This window comes from Nipponia nippon, unplaced genomic scaffold, assembly GCF_047370975.1.
Source record: "Nipponia nippon isolate SJK-2023a ecotype South Korea unplaced genomic scaffold, ASM4737097v1 scaffold_10, whole genome shotgun sequence".
NCBI lineage: Eukaryota > Metazoa > Chordata > Aves > Pelecaniformes > Threskiornithidae > Nipponia > Nipponia nippon.
In genome coordinates this window covers 25,718,342-25,740,333 of record NW_028262291.1, presented here as the reverse complement: position 1 = coordinate 25,740,333, position 21,992 = coordinate 25,718,342, and the positions used below count along the sequence as shown (strand labels likewise).

The 21,992-nt window shown below is 41.4% G+C and overlaps 1 protein-coding gene across 3 annotated transcripts in view; it reads right to left on the bottom strand.

Moving 5' to 3' along the window:
- Positions 1-21,553, bottom strand: part of EXT2 (exostosin glycosyltransferase 2) — a 79,642-nt gene extending 58,089 nt beyond the window's left edge. Inside the window, exons 1-7 of one of the 3 annotated variants that reach the window (XR_015701900.1) lie at positions 21,034-21,167; positions 18,664-19,223; positions 18,399-18,488; positions 13,237-13,353; positions 9,516-9,711; positions 6,000-6,139; positions 5,026-5,119 (exon numbers count right to left, since the gene is read on the bottom strand). Coding sequence is in view for 2 of the 3 variants with exons in the window: in XM_087746014.1 (XP_087602140.1) it covers positions 5,026-5,119; positions 6,000-6,139; positions 9,516-9,711; positions 13,237-13,353; positions 18,399-18,488; positions 18,664-19,199 (1,173 nt within the window). In the remaining variant the exon portion in view is untranslated. Of the gene's footprint in view, positions 1-5,025; positions 5,120-5,999; positions 6,140-9,515; positions 9,712-13,236; positions 13,354-18,398; positions 18,489-18,663; positions 19,224-21,033; positions 21,186-21,536 lie in introns of those variants that run through there. The other 2 variants (XM_087746014.1, XM_087746015.1) reach the window with 2 other exon arrangements.
- Positions 21,554-21,992: the final 439 nt, after the last annotated feature.

The window sequence follows — 21,992 nt, the reverse complement described above, 5'->3', positions numbered from 1 at the left end:
AAGACAGCAATCCCAGAGATGCATAAGTTTCATCCAGACCGCTATTAATTTTAGCAGCTCAACTAGCAGAGGCTCTTTTTGATGGTCAATATGTTGGAGTTTATAATAGCTATCATATGCTAGTCTCCAGTTCTCATGGACATAGGCTGTACATGTAGTATTGAAAATATGTAACAATTTTTCACAAAGGTGTAGACTAGGCTATGAGCACAGAAACTATTCCCTTTTGTGAGGTAAGACAGGAAACTGAACCAGGAATTGTTGAGGGCAAAATGTTCTGCAAGTTTGAACAATAAAAGCATAAGTTAATAAGGCTAATCTCCAGAGATCTCAGCACAATCAGGTATAATGGAGTGCAGTAGAAATTAATTCTGATTTCCCACACTCCAGCTCTGCTCAAACCAATAACCCTCTTTCCTCGTTTATACCATGTACCATCTGACAAAACAACTGAGCAAAATAAACTTCTATTATAGGAAATCACAGCCCAGGTCATACCAGCCATAGGTCCTAGCAGATGATGACTCCAAAGCTAAAGCACCTCTATTTCATCCTCTTCGTGACAGCATTGTGTGATGCTCATGATCAGTGTACAAATTCTAAGAAAATATTTTCAAATTCAGGTTCTTATATGTTTTAAATGTAATGACTTCTCTTTAAGAGCCTTCCTCTCTTCTCCAGCAGATGTACGGCTAGAAGTACTTCCAGAAACAAAACAAAAATTAAGCACAGAGAAAATTTTACTCATTAAAAGTAGACAATCTATTTCAACTTTTAAAAAAAATTACATATACATATGTATGTGCGTGTATATGTATATTTTAAACTTGATGTATGATCTTCAAAGAATCAACTACAATAAAATACTGCAAAAAGAGTGCCTAATCAACAAAAAAACTGGCAAGCTAACATTTACAATAAAATTTGTTTTCATTATGTGGTTTTCCAACTGAGGATAACAATTACATCATAATCAAGACAACCACTGAAACGAAAGTAGTTGCACAGCAAGGCTCCAATCCCACAAAGGTTATCAGACCCAGAAAGTCTGATAGGTATGATGAGTACATGCTTCATCCTACTAAAAACCAGGAGAAATTTAGAGCAAGGATTTGTTCTGTTTGTCTAAAAAGAGGATGATCTCCACCATACTCATGTCAGAACATGTCAACTGTTTTCTTAATTTACTGAAAAAGTACATTAATTGGCAGGTACTGGCAAAGCACGTTTCACAAATCTATCAAAAACTTATTGTCTCCCCTAGTGGGATTTTATGCGCAACAAAACCAGTTTTTGAAATAAAACCTAAACGCATCCTAACTGCAAAGGAAACAGTGAGATGTTGTAAAACAATTTTCATTCCGATTTCAATAAAAGCTCTTTGCAAGATCACTTTTTCCTCATTTTAAATCAGTTGTGGACCAATCTTTTTGTAACTGTCATATCAGACTCCAAGTGTTTCACAATGTAAAACCAAGAAAGAACATGATCATTGTGATCTAACTATCTTTGTTTCCATCTCAATAAGAGCAATGCTCAGTGAAAACTAGAACGGACTGGAAAAAACCAAACATACCGCAAGACCAGCTTCAGTCAGTCCTCTTCCACTTGATAAAAAACAAGCTTCAAAATATTGTATATCAACTGTTATTAGCCCTTGAAGTTGAAGCAGCAAAAGAAGGCAGTTTAAATATTATTGAGAAATATGAGCTACTTGCAAAACCAGAGTATTTTGAAGCTTTTGTTGCCCTTCCATGGCTAAGCAGAATAAACAACTGCTATAGATCACATCTGAAAACATGTATAAATCATTCCAGTTCATTTGCAGATTCATTCTATACATGGGTATTAGCTGAGTTTCATTTTAGTAATTCCTTGCCTGAGAAACAAGAGAGCACTTATGACAAATTCACTTTGCTTCTGGACTACCGTTAGCACCAGCCTCCTCAAAAGATTCATTCCAACTTCAAATTCTCTCTTCTCTTATCGTCACTTTAGCCTTATTTTGTGAATCTTCACTCATTAATTCTTGTACATTGTCACTGTCACTGAAAAAAACTGGAAAGACATTTCGTCTAGCCAGAAAGTCCTAAGATACTTTCCCAAACGATTTAAATAGAATGACAGCAAGTAAAGTGTGCAACTGCTCCCTACTGTGAGACTGATGAGGAAGGAAACAAAAATCTGTAGCACACGTATTTATCAATGAGGAAAAGCAATCAGGTTACTGGTAGTCCACACAATATCAGTCACTAAGTACTTTTTCACCCTATCAGATAGCTAGAACACAGAACCATGTATCAGCAAGGGACTTTCACAGATGCTTATACTGGGACTTTACCTCGTAAATAAGGCTGACAGGACATGAAATGTATGGATAATGTGTTTAAGTATCCTCAATATGCAGGCATTAATAAATTCACAAAGACAAGACAGACCAGACCTTGTGATTTCATCCTGATACTCTTACTACCAAAACACACGGCTATATCCCCAACAAAAGCATCAAGGTGCAAGAGGAAGCTTTAGAAAAACATACTTCCCACCTTCAGTCAATAGAATCACAGCTTCCAATATGTTCAGCGATGCTTTGGACCCAATGACAATAACTACTGCAAACCACCTATAATCCAACAAAATTCACTCCAGACAGACTGGAACTGCATTCTGGGTATTAAAATATCTTCTACTTTAACTTAATTTTATGGAGTTACAGATAACATAGATCATGTGAATTAAGGGGGTTTTGTTGGTTTGTTTCGTTGTGAATGTTTAGGGTTTGTTGGGTTTTTTTTTGGTTGGTTGGTTTTGGTTTGGTTTCGGGGGCTGGGGTTTTTCTGTTTGTTTTGGGGTTTTTGTTGGTAGGTTTTGTTTGTTTGTTTTTCTTTTTTTTTTTTTTTAGCAAACTAGTGTTGTTTCCTGATTTCATACTTTAAAATTACTGTTTAAGCTGTCCATAATGTCAAGTACATCCTCTGTAGCAGGAGAACACTATCCTGAAATGATTATTTTATGATATTAGTAAAATGGACAAGAAAATCAATGTACACTTTAACAGAATATTAATGTCAGTTTTAAAGCTTTATTAGGCAAAACTCCCTAGTGTTAACATCTCTAAGTTCATGTCAAGAGGAAAAAAAGAAAATAAAGCAGAATCACGTTTCCAGGAGCTATAACAGCAAAGCTACTTTTTCACCTGCCATCCCTGGTGACAACTTGGTGCTGCTCGTGGGTCCCACCAAAACGGCTCATTTGTGTGAAGGGACTAAAGAGAAAGGAGACCCCTGATGGCTGCTGTGATATTTGCAGACTCTCTGTACAGAGAATGAAGTGAAGCTGGCAACAGAATTCAGGTGTGAAAAGATATTTACCACTAAATTTGAGAGTTTATTTTCTCCACACATATTCAGAATTAATATACGCTGTGCAGCTTTTAGCACTGTCTAGGTAGAAATAACTAGTGTTGTAGGCTACACCCTGAAAAACCATGCCTTGGGTCACTTTTTTAAAGGGACCACACAAAAGCTGACTTTGTCACTAAGGTTGGGCAAGGGAATTTCAGATACATGTCTTCACAATTCTTGCAGAAATTTGACTACAGAAATCCCATGCGTCTTTAAAAGTCCCCTGAGATCAGATAGTTTATTTTTTCCCTACATACCTGGCTCTCACTTTCTCTATGCCTCAGTTCCTCGTCAGGAAAAACAATGGTAACAGTATCTCCCTACCTTACAACAATATATGCTCAGGTACAATAAGGTGACAAGGATGAAAGATCCTAAATACAAGTTTACAATATATGTTAACATCTTACATCTTCACTGGCCCAAAGATGTAACCTATATATTCCAACCACCAAAAGAACAACATGGTTGAATCCCCTAATCTGACAACAAAACTCTTCACTCTCTGTGAAAATCCTCACACAGCTAACAGGCCTCATCTCTTGAGCTTGCATTTTATGTGTGAGCTCTAGAATTAAAGCAACTGATGATGACAGTGTACGTAACAGCAAAGCTAATAAACAGGAATCGGCATCAACTGGAGTAAACTAGAAGACATTTCTTTTTGACTATATACGCAGCCGACACAGACTTCATTCATGAGTTTGGACAGTTCATGATCTCAGCTCTTCCAGTCACCAAATAAGCAAAACTTCCCCTCTCAGAGGAATTGTCAACTTAGTTAAAATATTTAAAACATTTTGGACTTAATGCTTCCCTCACATTTTGAGCAATTAAAATTTATCTACAAACCAAAGCTTCTCTTGAGATAAAGACAGACTCTCGAACAACTTCTTTAATACAATTTAAATACCATGTAGAAAAAAGAAACAAATATACACTGTGATTTCATCAGATATACGGGAATATATGAGAGAAGACAGTACACCTGCATTCAGGGAAAGCTTCCATCCCAGGGTGCATTAAGAAAGCAGAGGGGACACAGAAAAAGTGAAATTAATGAAAGTGGAGTTTGACTACATTGGTAGGAACCGGCAGTCTCCACTCATGGCAAATACCACATGATCTTTATGTGAGAAAGCAGATAGTCAAAACCTCAATTTCACATTTCAGGAAATTGGCTGCAATCCAGGATGGGGAGGCATTGATCACTGTGGATGCTAAAGATGCTATAATGTATTTCACAACAGCATGTGCATTAACATAGTAGGTTGGAGAAAATCCACTCTGAGTAACTGAAGTCTGCCTACTGAAGTGTTCTGCAATCGCAATTATATGCAATATTCTTAACTTCCTGACCTGATGGGTAATGTAGTACTGATCAACAGCTGCTGTTCAACACATTTGGCTGCACCAGTGACGGATAGAGACACAATATTGAGAAGTAATGGTGAATGCATATGTTTAGCATAAAGAAAGAGGGGCAAATAATCAAAATATTAACATGAGAGTACAATGGATGCTTCTGCATTCCAACAGATTTCATAGTAAGGCAAGCGTATGAACCTACACTCCAACCGTAAATAAAGGAAAATAATTTAAACACAGTGCATTATTTTACCTGTCTTTGCATCTCTTCTATCTGTCGCTGGGGGACACTTTGCAGAATACTGTACATTTCAGGCATCTTTTCTTCAGGGATGACAACAGAGGCTCTATAAGCAAAAAACAGAAAACAAACAGTAAGACGAGAAGAAAGAAGTTCTATGTTAGAAGACACCGACAGCTTTTCCAACCCAGAATATTGTCCTATTCTAATAAGACACATTCAGAAAATATTAGCAGAAAAAAGCAGTCTTCTCTCAATGTAATTAATTATTTTGTAGCAGTTCCTTCACAACACCAGCCAGTCTGCCCACAGATAATGCCACAAGTCTGTGGCCTGATCTGTACAGACAATCTAATAAATACAGAAGGGACAGAGACCCAGAAATCCTAAATTCTCATCTCTGGATTGCCACTGACTTGCTGTCAGATGAGATTTTTGGAGTGACCAAACAGTAAGAGCATATACAGTGCTATGTATACAAACTAGTAATTTTTGTACCTATTATCCTAAGATCACGTAACTGGGCATAGTGCATGTATGGAAAAATAATCTAAGCTCTTAACACAGTGTACTCAGCTACAAAATAATTACACCTTTTAGTCTCAGATGAACTTAGGAATCATAATACAATATAGAGATTTAGCATTCACATGATGCAAGTTGTAGCATATACTTTCCTTAAAAGAGCCTGAATGCACACCAGTCCTCACTGAATTCAAGCAGAAGATAATACAGCAAGTCTGTTTTAGAAAAAATATGATCGCCTAGAGGACAACCAAATGCTCCGTCATATCGGCCTCATTCGCTTTCCTCTCCTATTTTTGATGCATAATACATCAAGGGCAAAGACTGCATGTATCTTACTCTGTATTCTATTCCCTGTAACCCCCAGTACATTTGACTTATCACACAGATTTCATTCAAATGACTGAATGTAATGAAGTCTCTTATGCAGTGGTTCGATGTACAATAGTGAGGGTACAGACCTTTTCCAGTCCAGAACCTCAGAGAAAGGTAAAATGTAGGAGTCAGCAATGATGACTGGGACACAGCCAGCTTGAAGAACATCACTTAGCACAGCCTGTCCCAGACGGGCTCCACGTAGAACGACACAGAACGTAGACTCCTGTCAACAAATGGTATCCAACACACAGATGAGGACAAAAAAGAAATGTTAAGATTTGTATTATGTGTGTGTATATGTATGTATATATGCATTATGCTTTCCTGCCCTCCCCCTTGTAAACAAGTCAAGGAAAATGGGCTTGCTCCGTGCACAATGTATTCTGAATTATTAGCTAATTCAAAATAATTACACAACTTGATTTTCCAGAGGCTCAAAAATGTAAGTGGAGAGATGAGAAGTCAGCTAATGGGATTATTCTATGCTTTATTTTAATCGCCAAACTTCAGAATTCTAATTGAGAAAATTCAAGGGAAAAAATAAGTTAAACATTTTGAAAGTTTGGCATAACAAGATGAGCAACAATCAGCTTGAACTTATTGAGTACAAACTGTATGAAGCCAACCTTATTTTCTTGCATTATAGGGCAATTCAGTTCTATGGATAGCAGAGAAGTAATACATTTCATATCTCAACTTTAAAAGGCATTTGACATCTTTGATATAATTTTCATAGGCAAATTAAGAAATCATGGGCTAGATAAAGCCCTCATAGGCTTTATAGTTACATAAATTATGGTTACAGAACTCTAAGCATAAAGCAGTTCGCAGTGGCTCACAGGTAAAACAGTGATGGACCAAATAATCTTTCCTAGGTGCAACAGTATTCAATATGTCCCTTAGTTAACCGAATAGCAGAATTAAGACCATACTTACTAGACAATACCCATGATTTTGTAGGATCAGCAAGCATAATGGATAAGGGAATTAGAGTTTGACATTATATGCATAAATTGATTAAAAAATACGGACACATATAGGGTCCAGCACTTAGATAAAAATAACCAACTGCACAAATATAAAGCATGAAGTAACTGGCTAGGTTTCGCACTTTACAGAAGAGGACATTTCCCACAAAAGGACAGGAAAAGAAAGGGTAGTCATGTGTCAGCAATGTTGTGCTATTGAAAAAAACAAACCACTCCACCCACAGGTTGTATTAGAATGCAAAAAGTATGATCTAAGAGACCTGAAGGAATCACTCACTCTTCTCAGTAATAAAAGACCTCAGACAGAGCAGCGTGTTCAGCCTTGGGCAATGCACTTCCAGGGGTAAAAAAAAAGGCTGATTACTTACCTTGAAAGTAAGATCTACAAGGAAAGACTGTCTGTATCAATACTACTTATTCTGAAGGGGTAAGGGCAGGAGGAAGATGGCTAAAGGGAGCTTCAAAGATATAAAAAGTTGTTGCAAAAAAGGAAGAATATAATCCACCTATTCACGTCCACAACACACAAGACAAAAAGCCATGAGTTTAAACTGCAGCAGAGAAGACTTCTTGACTATGCTGCACTCACCCTGTAAATAGGGACTTTAGTTCTCACTGCCACTGAGGAATCTTGCTACAGATTCAAAACTGCAAAATAAATGCTTGCAGAGTTCAGCTACACAAACAAGGAAAAAGCCCAAGTCAGTATTATCTCTAAGTCTAAGAAAGAAAAATTGTAAAGTTGATACAGGGGCTCCCACCGATATGAAAACATCTTTCCCGCTTGCGTTCTGTGACCTGAGGAAAAGAAGCCAGGAGGCTCAGCAGGGCAGCAAAACATCAAAATGGAACTAGGAAATACAAGGGGGTTTGCTGGCTCTTCACTTGTTTCCTAGTGCAATCGTAAGACCTGTGTTCATACCCACAGAGTACTAAAAGCCTTGAAAGCCTCATCCAAGAGAAGACTGCAAACGGGAAGCATTAGCAACCCAGCAGCTCAAGAGCCTGTCTAGTAGGAAGTCTGTACAGGCAGCTCTGGAAAGGATGAACTGTGATGGCAGTTCCCCTTCCCCCCCTCAGACAGGAAGAGAGGGAAAAGAAGGGTGCGGGGAATGGAAGGAGTGGAGAGAATGAACACACATTTTAACCATTGACTCACTAGATCACACAGCAGCAGGTGGAAGAGACTCTAGTAAGGTCTGGGAGAGAAAAAACAAGCAGCCCAGATGTGGACACACATGCTCATCTGCTCAGATAACCATTTTTCCTGTCTAGACAAAGGTTACTATAAATACATCTCCTCGCATCACCACTGTTATCAGCCAGACATTCCAAAGGGAGACGCAGGGCTCTGCAAAGGAAAGTATTTTAACAATCTCTGCATGTGCCAGCTCTCTTTGAGTTATAAAATCATATATAGCAAGATATAGATATAGATTCCCTGACTTGCTATCCTTCAGCAATCCAGTCTGTATTTAAAGAAAGCAAACAAATATTTTTTTTTCCCTTTTGGCTGAAAGTTTAGGACCCAGGGTGACCCTCTCCTTCCTCTCCCCCTCCTCCACAAGGAATTTCAAACATATTTCCTACAGAACATAACAGAAGGGGTGGAAACTTTGCTTTTCCTCAGCTTGTTTGTTATTTTATCATCATTTGCTGAAGTTCAAAGACAGATTATGTGCTGGTGGCCACAGACAGAGCACAGTGGCCTGTGGCATAACTCACTTCACCACACCGCATGCCAAAGCACCTCTCTGTTAGTGAACTGCCAAGAGACACAGGGGTCTGAGAACGCTATCTAGTTTTATCTTCACTGACACATCAAAAGGCCTCTGGAAGTTGGGCCAAGGCCATGAAACACATTTCACCTAGATGTTTTCATAGCTGCATGCTGACAAGTCTTCTAGCTCAGTCTGTCGTATCTACGCAGATAATTTTGTAGGGTTTAACTACTAAGCTGCATACAAAAAATATAAACTGACCAACTCTCCTTAAATGTAGCACTCTTTTTTGCCCCCAAATAAATCCATGCATAAGCTCTTTAAAGTTCATTTTAATCTTCCCTCCAATTGACAAAGCCATCCTCTGTTCCAAGCTTCATCTAGCAAGGCCTGGACTGTCACATATGAGAAATCAATTCCAAATCCATGCCTGCTGAAGGTCCTTTTGCCAGTTATTCTAGAGGGTGTAGATTCCAACGTTCTTCCCCAGTTCTCAAGTGAGCAATTTTGTCTGGCCTCCAAAAGTTTCTCCTCCCATTGCTGCTGGATTTGGCAGTATCTGTGTATCATTTTTTAAGTTTACATTACATTGTCATGTGTTACTAGAAGACCGCCATGACCAATGTCATGAAGTTGTTATACATAAGCAGTGTTTTCAAATTGCAGCAGTCTGCATATCAGTTTGAGTACATAGTTCTTGGCCCTCTTAAAAATAAGAATAAAGTTAGGAGGTAATATCCAAGCTAACATAACAAATTATGCAGTTTCAAAACATAGCCAGCAAGTTAACTAAACACAAGGAAGTACCCTACCAGCGCTAAACAGGAACAGCTCCACAGCTAAGACAGTCACCAAGGGGAAGAGAAGTTTGCAAGAGAGACAGCCTTACCTGAAGCACTTGAGGATAATCAAAGACTTGATTCTTGTGACAACGTTTGCGAACAGCAGGGACTCCATCTGACAGATTTGTACATTTGTCTAGGATCAACACTGATTCCCCATTCTCAGCTTGAAGAGCTTCCAACTCAGACCGGTATTCTGGGTGCAGAGCCATTTGAGATGACAGAATGAAATACCTGCGAGGACTGAAAAACCACAGCAAGTTTACCTGACAGCACTGTGAGTTTACTTCCAAGTAGCTCTAGAACACATTTCCTTCCATCCTGAAAAAGCAGAGCAAGATTAACTAACTGTGGACACGTTGCCAAGACCTTATTTTCAGACAAGGTTGGAAAGGGTAATGATGCAATATAATTAAATCTTGGATAGTAAGTGGCTCAGCATTATTTACAACTTTGAATAAATTTGTACTTGGAAAGAGTGCTTATTACATTAGAATAGGCACTTGCATTATAACCTTTATTATAAACTGAAATAAACATTATTTAGCTACATATTAAAACAGCTTGCTACTGATGCCAGGATTGTTTGTTCTTTTGTTTGGTGCTTGTGTACTGTAACAAAGTAGATAGGACACTGAATGCTGCTGCTAGTTCCTCCTCCCATATATTTTTCTCATCACTTTTAATCGAAAAGAAGATGCTGAACTGACTTCTATGCTTAGTCTTGATACGGTGACAACAGCAACAGGACACGCTCATCTCATTAACTGTGGTTCCGTTCTGTCCCTTTTGGGCAACATAAAGGCAACATTTCCAGGACAAAGTTGAAGGCCCATTATCCCATTCACTCTCAACTCCTACCATGTTCCAAAAACATGAATATTTAAAATATGCCTTAATACTGACGTGTTTCAAGACGCTGATTAACACTGGAGGTAAAACACACAGGAAGACAGTCTCAGATTAGGTGCTCACTGCTTTAAAAAGTTATGTTAGTGTTGGAAAATAGCACATCATATAATTGTTATGCTCATTCTCATCTACTTTGGTTTGCCTTTTAAACGGGTCAGCTAAGTCAGACTGCTCCACCACTCCCCATTGAAAGGAACACACAGCGAGTGTCTGCCCTCGCGCTGCCAAAAGAACACAGGAAACACGAGGCCTGCACTTCAGATTCCAGTTCTACTCCACGTGATGCTATCTTTAATTTACAGCTCTGAAAACACATACAAACACACACTTTATAAAGTCAGACCTCTCCTGCTGCTCTTCTCACCTCTTCTACTCATTTTCATGCTGGTCACTCTAGTTGCTCCAATTAACAGATGAGACTCACATAGATTTTTTTCTAAACATTCTTTTTCCCAAGACTCCAGCTGCTACCAACTTGCTACCAGCGGCTCTACAGAATATATATTTCTGGCAGAGGTGGATTTAAAATATTTTAAACAATCCAGCTAAAAAGGAGAGTAAATCAAAACCCCTCAGTTCATCTCTGCAAGAGGAATAAAAAATTATATGCCTTACAAAAAGGAAATACCACTGCAAATGAGTGATAATAAATGCCTATAACCAGCTAAAAATTATGCAGGTTTGTTTGTGTATATGTTTAAAACCAAATTTTGCTTTGAAACTGTCACCATCCTATGACACTCAAAATCTAGCTATCAAATCTTGCTACAAAAGAAAGTATGTCCCAGCCCCCAGGAAATAACACGCTAGTGTAGTGGAATGTAATAATTTATCCCAAGCAAGCCTGAATTCTGAGCATCGTTCCCTTTCACACTCCTGCATAAAGCAATCGAACCTGTGAATGCGTTTCAATTAGCAATGCTAACTGGCCACTAGATGGTACTCCGGAGACTACAATCTCTTTCTCACCAAAAAAAAAAAAAAAAAAAAAAAAAAATCTTTGAGAACATGGAAGCTCCAACCCCTTCCCTGAACATGGACTCATACATTGCATCGGCTCCCACATAACAGTTTCTCTTATCTGACCTAAAAGCAGATGCAGCATTTAGCTGACTACATAGACATGAACAATATGACTGCATCCCTTTACAATTGGTTCTATACGTGATGAAGCCTATCATCACATTCATGCTTTCCAGACAGAAATACAAAGCATGCTTTCACTCTGTGTCGGACTATAATAATGCTTGAGATCTACGAAGAATCAATTAGGACGCAACCAGATCCCCTACGCTGGCCTGGTCCAGGAGCATCGCAAGCAGGAACATAAAGGGTGTGAGCAAAGCAAACCACTGCTGCACAAGTTTGTCCTGTAATTGACTGCAGTATCTTACGTGGAGCAGCCCAGAGCAACAGCAAGAGCATTGCCCTTACCGGAGGAGAAGACAATAGAAGCTGAAGTACAGTAACTTTTTGTGTCTGATAGTGGCAGCACCCTTTCAATCACAGTTTTCAACTTCAATAGTTCATATTTTCTACAGGATGCTGTCAGAAAAAAGGACCTAAAGCTTCTGCATTTCTAAACTTGATCTTCACAATCAGTAGACATGTCATTTACCCCCATTGCCTCAGTCTGCCCATCTTTTAAACCATAACAGAGGTAAGACCTCGCCACAGTGAAACATTTTCAGCTGTATAATTAAGAGGCTTATGAAATATTAAAAGAGCGGTCTTCCATAATCAATGAAAACATGCCTTCCAGACTTCTAGCTACTCTTGTTCTGAAGACATGAATGGATTAGAGAAACCACCACTTTCCAAGGTAGCTCATTTTAATGGCTCATTACATTCCCTGTTAAAATTAGTGCTTTATTTCCCACTTGTCTTGCTTTACTTCTGACTACAAGGTCAGGGGGGCTGTTTGTGTTTGTCTTACTCCATTACTTCAAAAAAGAAAAAATTTAAATCAGTATTCTGAGCTCTGGATGTTAACTATTCCCGTAACCAAATAAGCTCTCCTTCTTCTTTTTCATGAGCTGACCACACTAATCTCCTTAAGATTCATTCTGCAAGAACTTCTTCCCTTCAGAGCTGTATTTACAGGCTTCTCCTGTTCCAAACTCTCAATGCCATTTTGAAAGGACTTCAGAACCAAAAACACATCTAAACTGATTTGTGAAGAATGTATCATCTGTAAGACATATAGAGGTAAAGATCACATCCTCGCTCCTATTCTCCTGTTACTCATTCAAAGTTTGCACTGGCTGGTACTACCTGAGGCACTTGTGTTGATCCCCGTGATCCCTTCTATCTCTTTAAAGTCACAATGGAGGTATAGCACGCTTCTTTTATCACTGCAATAGTGATCTTTTGCCATTACTTTGCTTTTAAGTATCCTAAAATCAATTGTCTGAAGTGATCATTTATTAGGGAATCTATATTGCTTTGAAGTACTGCCCTGCTTTACTTACACTTTAAAGAAACCAAACATATTAACAATTATTTTATTTATATCCAAAATACCTTGCCAGCTCACTGGAAGTATTTAATCTCATTCTACTATCATCAGCACTGTCATGCTGTCATATTTCACAGTTCAGTTTCTGCAGTGGAAAAAAAAAAAAATCACTCCAAAAAAAAAATCCTCAGTTCATAGCTAAACCACACATTGGCAGATGAGCAAAGGCCATTAGCACTGGAACCATCACATATTTTAAGAGCAAGAGTAATTAAAAGCAATTCTTACAAAATAGCCCAAGCCCACCAACAAGTTAGTAGCTATATTTATATTTTATCAGCATCAATATTAAAGATGATATTGAATATACTTTCACCAATTCATGGGAATTGCTTTACCCCGGTCCTCTTTCTGGCAGATCCACTTCTGCCGACAACGGGCTGTAAACAGGAATACTGACATCGTAGCCTTGCCGGTAAGTCCATGTGGAGAAGCCTCCACCAGCCAGCAGAGCTCTGAAAAATACAAGAAAGCAACTTGAAACAGAGTATGTATACTATTCACACTCGGAGTGCGATTTACTGATTGTCATTACCAGAACATCAAGAAGATGCATGCTCTGAGGTAAGTTTTTCCCTCAGATTTTGTCAGTGGCATTTTTTATGCAGCTTTTTGGTTCACTTTAATTTTCGTGAACTGGGCTTACTGCCAGATTGGATCTAGTCATCAACAGAATGCTTATGATTCTGTATGATCACTGAGGAATGGACCATTTTTGCATTAATATAGGGAAATTTAATCTATTGCAGTCATTATGATAATTTTGCATTTTTGCAAGCTTACATGTCCTAAGTCAATTTTAATTTAAAGAAATACATTCTTAATTATTTACACTAGTTAACATATTCCTTGATGCCTGCACTAAAATAGGGTATAGCGCAGCTCTTGAGGTATTAGAGACAAGCTATATTTTAGATACAAGTCCAGGTACAATAACATAGTATTTTCGCAGCTTACAGTGACTCTGGACTTCTCAGGCTGGAAAATAAAATGGCGTTATTTGCAACTGTATTTTCAAAGCGATCATACAAACTAGGGAAATTTATTTCATTTTTATATTACACAAAGAATGTTATAAACAGAAAACATGTCAACAAGAATTCTGTATGTTCCGAAGCTAACTTCCAATGGTAGAGGCTGCTTGGGACGCTAAGTGCTACAGAGCATGGGAATCATCAAAGATTGATAAATTAAGGTGTAATTCAACTTCCCAACAGGATGACCCTGATTGTCTGTGGCTTTTCCTAGATGGGACAACCTTTTGCCACACAGAGGAGCTTTAAGAAACAGAAAAGAACAATGTGCACAGAAGAAGGCAATGCATCATTCACAATGCCAAAAAAACCAGGCTTGTCACTGTCTCCTGTCCCAAATCAGGCTTCTTTGAAATATGCTAGTAGAGTACATCGCCTTTTCAGCTGCCATTTCATCTCCAGTGACCAGGTGGCACCATGAACACATCATCCTATTTCCAAAAGAAGCTCAGATTCAGCTTCTTTATTGAGACTTCTCAAACAGCTGATCAAACTTTCAGTCCTTTGTCATCAAACAGCAGGGTGTGCTATACTTTAAATTGCCCCAGGGATACTGGGTCTGCTTAAGGTACCATACAAAGCAGTTTGGAGAAAAATATTTCTCCAATTCCAGCTTCTCTCTTTCTCTGTGGAAAGAAGCAGAACACAAATACACCACTATGCTAGGCACTACAGAAAGGATCTTGAGGATCTGTACCCATTGTAGCAGCTATGATTACAGCCAATCATTATCGCAAGCTTGCATACTGCCACAGTTCAGCTGGGAGCAGGCACATGTCTCATCCATAATCAGAACAGATACATCAGAACAAAAAGTCGAGGTGAGACTGGAAGAGGCACTGACAGTCCATTATCTGATATTCTTGTTTTCAGATATCACTGAATGAAATCCTTAGTATAGCGTTTGGAGAAGCAGTTTTTCCACAGCTGTTATACAACAGATTATCATTATACCTAATTATCACCCAAGAACTATCATTTTTTCCCATCAGAACATGGCACCCCAGATGTGTCTGTACTTTCTGCCTGGTCTAACCCCCCATCAGACGTCCCACGGGATACTTCACCTCCTGCTCTGACCTGCAGCACAGTTGTTCAGTGTTCAAACACCACGATCACACTTTGCCATAAACGTGACTTCACCCAAGTAGTCAAGCAAGCAGTCCTAAGTGTCATTCAGGAAGCTCTTTAAAAATTCCAGGCTCTGGATTAGAGACGCATTTCAGCTTGATGACAATTACAAAATCAAAACAACTTGCCCTTTACTACTCTTCACTCAGAACACAAACTATGGCAGGAGCAGAAATCAACTAGAGAACAGGATGATAAATCAAGTATGTGCTGAGTGAGAATTTATGTTCCAAATCAAGTGATTATTTTGGATTCCTTTCCAATGCCCCCCCCGCCTTTGGTGACGCATACAATGCTGCTATGACTAGGTCTCACCCTTGAAGCTGCATGTTCCGTGTCTTATCCATATTAACTCAGTTACAAGCAGGGAGAAAAAATTGGCTTGGGTGTTGCTGTTCTCGCACTTCATATCCCGCTCCTCTTTTGTTAACCCCCCCTAATTGGGAAACTACAACCAGATTGTTTTAATTGGATCCGGTGAAAACATGACAGCACCTCATCAGCCTTGAGAAAGCAGGTGTGTGTCATGCAGACTTTTACCTAAATAAACCCACGGGGAACCAACACCAGTTAAATAACTCCACTCGGATTTTCATTGTAGGGTGCAGTAAGGGAGTAGAGATATTAACTCTTAATGCACTCAAGACAAAGAATCTTTAAATTGCACTGATCAGTGAGGAATGAGCCGGTTCCTGAGCAACTCTTCACCACTTTTCAGATATTGATCCTTCTTTCTCTTCAGGAAATGCCCCAACTGGTCTGTACCCTAAATGCTTCTGCCCAGCTGCCATCATCATCAGCTTTCTGCCAAACTTCACAAGTCACTGAAACCCAATTCGTCAACTGAAGCAGAATGAAAAAGTATCTTGGTTCATATGTTCAATTCTACAGCTACAGAGTAGCTTTGCAAAAGAAATCCTTTCATCCTCATTACTGTACCAAATTCAATAGCACTTATTAACAAATAATAAAGAACTTATTTTTTAAGTTTTATGGCAGGAGATTACATATGTTATGGCAGCTAATACCAGCAACATAGCCTCCATGCCCACAAGGCAGACTTCCACCTTTGAAATTATGGAATAAAGCGCTTTTACACTATCTTCGGAAATTGGATTTAAAGATTTAACAAACAAACCCTTAGTGAGGTAACTTAGCTAAAGACTTTTCCAGATGTAAAAATATCATATAACTGAATTTCCCTTTGTGTACAAGGTCTTATTGTACTTGGATTAATATTCTGCAGCAAATCAACAGAACACAACTCTATCAAACCTCATCACCCACTACCGTTCAACAGCGTATGATCTCCGATATGTGCCGAATAGAGAAGGCAGGCCACACTCCCTGTGCAAACTTCACAAATATTACCTGTGTATTTCACAAGCGATCCCCAAAATCCCATAAATCCATGCTTTCTTCAGACCAGTCATTCAAAACCAATTGAACTCTGCCAACGTACCTTTATTTTGGCCTGCAGCCTCTCACCCTGTGATGCTACCAACAACTGTCCTTCACACTTTTTAACTACCCATTCTGTAACACGTGTGGACATTCTCAAATTAAGAAAACACACCCAGGTCGCTTGTTCTGTTAAGACATTAACTAAGATCTCCAGGTCTCCAAATCATACTGTAACCTCGTACTGCACCACTCGGGCCCTTCCAGGACAAGGTCCACACTACTGACTTTTTCACAGATCCCTTGCCTTCACACCTGTGACCTGTAGTACAGGTTCTGTACTACACTGAATACAGTCTAATTGTTGGCTGCCTACAAAAAGGAGTTTCCACCTTTTCTCCGTCCCAAGCGCTGTTATTGCCTCTCTTATATATTACAGCTAGTGATCGTACAGCTGCAGGGTGAGTCAGTTTGGCAAGCTATGACAACAGCTGTATGCCAAAAAAGATAGGATTTTTTAACTGAAATTACTCGGCTTTCCATGTTAGCGTGACAAACACTTAGAACAAACACCTACCAAAATAATACATTTCCTGCATACTCAGCCAAGAGACATAAGGCCAAATATAAATGTACATTTGACACAAAAAAAGTAAAAAAAAAGAAAAAGTTGTAGTTCTGCAGTGTAAGAGTGTAAGAAATCTACTGCATTCAATTAATAAATCTACGTTGACATACACACGCATCCACAAACACACAGTCCCAGAACAGTCCATTCAATTAAACAGAGCATTCTCAACTGTAAATTCCCCTTAAGACGTATAAATCTTAAGATAACAAATACAAGTATTTACTAACAGATTAACAGGCTTGGTTACGTAAAAATGATGCTTGACTGCCCTCTTCAGGCTAACCCACATGCGTGTAACATATTTCATACAGAGAAGTAAAAAACTAAAGCCTTACTTCACAATCCGTGATGTAAACTTACTCTTTGAACATGTCCAGAAAAAACATGTTCTGTTCTGGCATTGAAGGGTGTTTTAAATCATCTTTGGTGCAAAGAAATCAAGATACATTCCATACACAATCATCTTAGCAAAGATCCCACATCTCAGGCAAGATTTTGCTGACATTCCGCAGAAGAAAGTTAACCCTGACCTTCAAGAGAGGGATTGCTTACATGGGACCTAACTCAGCAGAACCAAGCTCATACAGCCTAATCTAGTAGAAACACATTCAATAACAATATCTAAGCTAAATAGGTTTGTCTTACTCTTATTCTAATTTTCTTTGCCTTACAACCTCCTTTCCTCTTCCAAAAGTAAACTATTCTGCAAGTGAAAATTGAGCTCAGGATTCACACCTTTTAAGTTTCTGGCAAATATTTTCAAAACGCACTTGACAGAGAATAACTAAGAGCATTTGACCAATTACTAATACAGTGTAATTGTTAAGATAACAAAAACTATTGAAATTCACCATAGTTTTGTCAAGTAGAGCAGCTGCTTTAAAATGCCCTTGAAGCACCTGACTTCTATCAGAAAGCTGCAGCTACAATCATTTTTGAACTTCTAATTTGCATCAAGGGACATTCTGTAAAGCATTCAGGTTCAGTAACACACAAGATACAGGTCTAACCTCAAGATTCTCCATCCTTACAGCAAGACGTACAGTTAAGAGCAAATGCTGTCAGCCACATCCCGTATAAAATTAAGGATGGGGCTAAACTGTCAGATTTCAGGAGCAAACACTTGTCCTATAAAAGACAGGGACTTCTCTACTTCCTTTTTTTGAGAAGAAAGGAAATCATATTCCAGCTTTGTAAAGGTTAAGGAGCATGTCCTTTGCTATCAGCTGCACTTCTGAGCTTGTTGCTTCTTCAATGGCATTTAAACCCAGATCTGTGCTTTCAAACACAGCAAAACACATACCTATCTCTAGGAACATCTAGGGCAGTGTTATAATCTGGTGGCCCTCCAGGCAGCATATTGAAGAGCAAGTGATTTGTGCCTCGATCCCACCTAAGGCAAAAGAAGAAACAGACAACAATTAGAAAGGTGTTCTCTACATAGGGATGAGAAGTTCTGTCAGAGCCTAACTCTGGCATTGACTCACTGCATCCTCCCCTCCTGCATTAACCTTAGTTTTTTCCACTTTGTGTTCTTTAAATTCACACACTGAAGTTTCAGTAAGTACCTGGATAACTGTGCCAAAGCCTGAGCTGTCTCCTTGATACGGAGCGCGTTCTGATTGAGGACATCTATGGATGGCACAAAAATGCAGGCCCGGTTGACATCGTCAGTGTAGAATTCACTGTCAGAGATGGCAGTTAGCAGCTCATTATATTCCCTGGAAATGGTGTTGCTCACTGACGTCCCATATTCATCCACATACTTTTTCAGTGAGTAGATGTATACCTTGATTTTGTTTTTGGGATTGAAGCCACATCGATAGACATCGAAGCAAGTGTGCATCCTGCAGCTCAGGTCTCCCCGCTCCGGAATGGGGCTATCAGCAGGAAGCTTGACCACAGGCACATCATGGACACTGCGTTTTTCAACGGTCCAGTCGCTGGATGACTCAATGGAGTGAGGCCAGAACTGGAACATTCCTGTAGCAATTAGGCCAAGCAGAACTATGGAAAAGAGAGTGATGTAGTAGATGCGATGCTTGGTTTTCATCCTTGGGATGAGGGCTGGACCCCGGGTGTTATATTTGGCCGACGCACACATAATGGAATCAATTATCTCTTGTCTCTATAAAGTAGAAAGAGAGAGGTTTTAGGATGAACTCTGGAAAAGGCACATAGTTACCACAACGCAGACAAACATTCAGCTAACCCCTTCAAGATAGGCTGTCTTTGCCTCGGCCAATTACGGTAAAATTTCTGCAGGTGCTCACATGTCCCACCAAAACGTAAGATGGCAACTGAGACTGCCACTTGGCAAGGACAACGTGAGGCTCATCTGCTGGGCCTGGTTGTAATGGCATGATGTCAGCCAGTTAACAACTACAAGTCAGAAAAGGACACAGCTTGGGCAGCAAGGGGGGGAAAAAAATCTCAGACACCACAGAAGCAGTGAGTCCTTGCAGGTGCCACTCCATCTACGTCTAAGTGTATTCATAGTGAATACTAATAAAAAAATAAAATGCTCATCTACAAGTGAAGAGAAACAACCCGGATACCCTGCAAAGGGCTTATAATGGGCCATCATGATACTGCTTTTAATGTAAAGGTGCTTTCAAACTGCATTTTACAGGAGCCCCACCATATCCGACTAGAATGATGCTAAACTACTTCTGGCAAGAAAAAGAAATTAATTTGTCATCTTTGTCAATATGCCTTTTGGGGCAAAAAAGTGGTCTATGAGCTGCCGCTGCAGCCACATTAAGAAAAGCATTTAAATAATTGTTCACTGTATTCTGAATAACACTTGTAGTGAAAAACATGATGTAATATAAAGTATCACAAAGAGAATCAGCTGAAGAATCAGCTACTTGTTGCATACAAAAACCTGTTTCGGTTTTCAACTGGAGCTTCCATAATAAATAAATCCAACCTGAGCTCTCCACAGTGGGAGGTTTTTAAATGTAGTAAGCATGTTTTTCCTGAAGAAGAATGTGGATGGTATAATTATGTGTTTTCCCTTTGGACAAATGAGATGTTTTCTTGCTTTGTGAACAAGAAAGCCTGACAGTCAACTGTACAGTAGACAACAAATATGAATAAAATAAGTATGAATAAGACATTAAATGGTCTTTATAATAAATTGGGTTATGTTTATTTGGCAGTCCTTAACAAAAGACTGTCAGGACGGGGCGGCTAACACACGAAGTGACTGCACAGACACACAACAGCATGATGTCAGACGCTAATAAATATTCCACTTTTAACAGTTGCTCTCATCGATTTATGTTCACATTCCGAGTCTGTAGACAGCCTGTAAAACCTGCTGTACAATACCCGCGTGACGCTGTTATCAGGGCAGATGCCAGAACGCTACGTTACTCTTAAGTTTTATAACTCAAGCCTTCCCATACGCTTCTGACTGTCAACCATGTTATTCCTCCTTCCTGACACAGGGCCAGAACCGTTGCGTTATGACAGAGATTACCCATTTGCAGAACGCATTTGAGTCACTCAGCCAAGCTGTCCAGACCTAAGCCTCGGGGGGAAAAACCGCAATGAAACGTAACTCTCCATCCATGGAATCGTTTAGCAACAGGAATACGACACCGCAGCAAAGAGGTGGCAAAAAACCGACGGGGCGTATCAGACGCGGCAGCAGCCGCCCTCCGAGGGACGCCGCAGCCCGGAGGGCCCAGGCCGGCCGGCCGCCGCGCTGCCCGGCACACCGCCGGCAGCAGCCAGGCCCCCGCCGCCGCGGCTCCCCCGCCTCCTGCTTTCCTTGCGGAACCGCCGCGGGCAAGGGGCAGCAGACACGGCCCGCCGGAGCGGCGGCACGGCCGGGGCCGCCGGCGACGCCCGCGACAGCCCAACCCGGCCCGGCCTCCCCGCGCGGCGCCGGGCCAGGGCGGGCCGCACCCCCCGCCGCCCAGACTCACCTCCGCCCGCAGTCGCTCGGGCCCCACTGCCCGCGCCGCCAGCTCGCTGGCGGCCCCACGGAGCGGGGCTCGCCCGGCGGCCGCCGCCGGTGCCCGGTGCCGGTGCCCGGTGCCCGCCGCCTCCCGGCCTGGCAGGGGCGGCGTGCGCACGCGCGCCGCACAAGCCGCGGCCGAAGAGCGCCGCGATCCGGCCGCGCCGCCGCGCAGGGCGCCCCCCCGCGGCGGGAGGGCGGAGCGGCGGGGGCGGTGACGGCCGCGGGGGCTGCGGCGCTGCGCGGCCGGCGGGGGCGGGGGTTTGGCACCGTGCCGAGCCGGGCTGCGGGGCAGCCGCCTCGGAGGGGACGAAAGCGGCACTGTCACACCGCAGCCATTTGCAGGCGAAGGCCGTGCCCGCTCCTCCTCCCCTGCCTCACGTCCCTGCCTCGACAGCCGCCGCAGCCCCACCCCGGCGGGCGGGCTGCCGGCCCCGGCCCCGGCCCCGGCCCCGCCGAAGGCCGCCTTACGTTGTGGGGAGTTTCCTTGACAGCGGGTGGCTTTCTTCCCAGCACGGCGGCGGGTTTCGCCCCATCCCGGTGGCCGAAGCCCGCCGCAGGGTTCGGGAGGGCCTGTCCCCGCCGGAGGGACCCCTCTCCGGCCAGAAGCGGTGCCGGGGCGGCGCTGGCGCTCGCCTGGGGGTGCGGGGCTCCCGCCGGTGGGCCGCCGCTGCCCGGCCCCTCCGGGCGCTTGCGCTCCGGGCTCCCGTTCTGCCAGGTCTGTGCGCTTTCCCAAAACTATTTTGGGCGTTCTTATTGACCGAGCACTCTTGGGTCGTGTGTCACACTGCTCAAGTGGGGAAAAAACCAAACCCACGCCTTTCCCAAACCCTTCTCAGGAGTAACTTGAACCACCCCCTCTCCTGACAGAAGACAGAGCAGGACAAATCTGTTGCACAAAACCCCAGCTGTGCGGGAATCACAGAC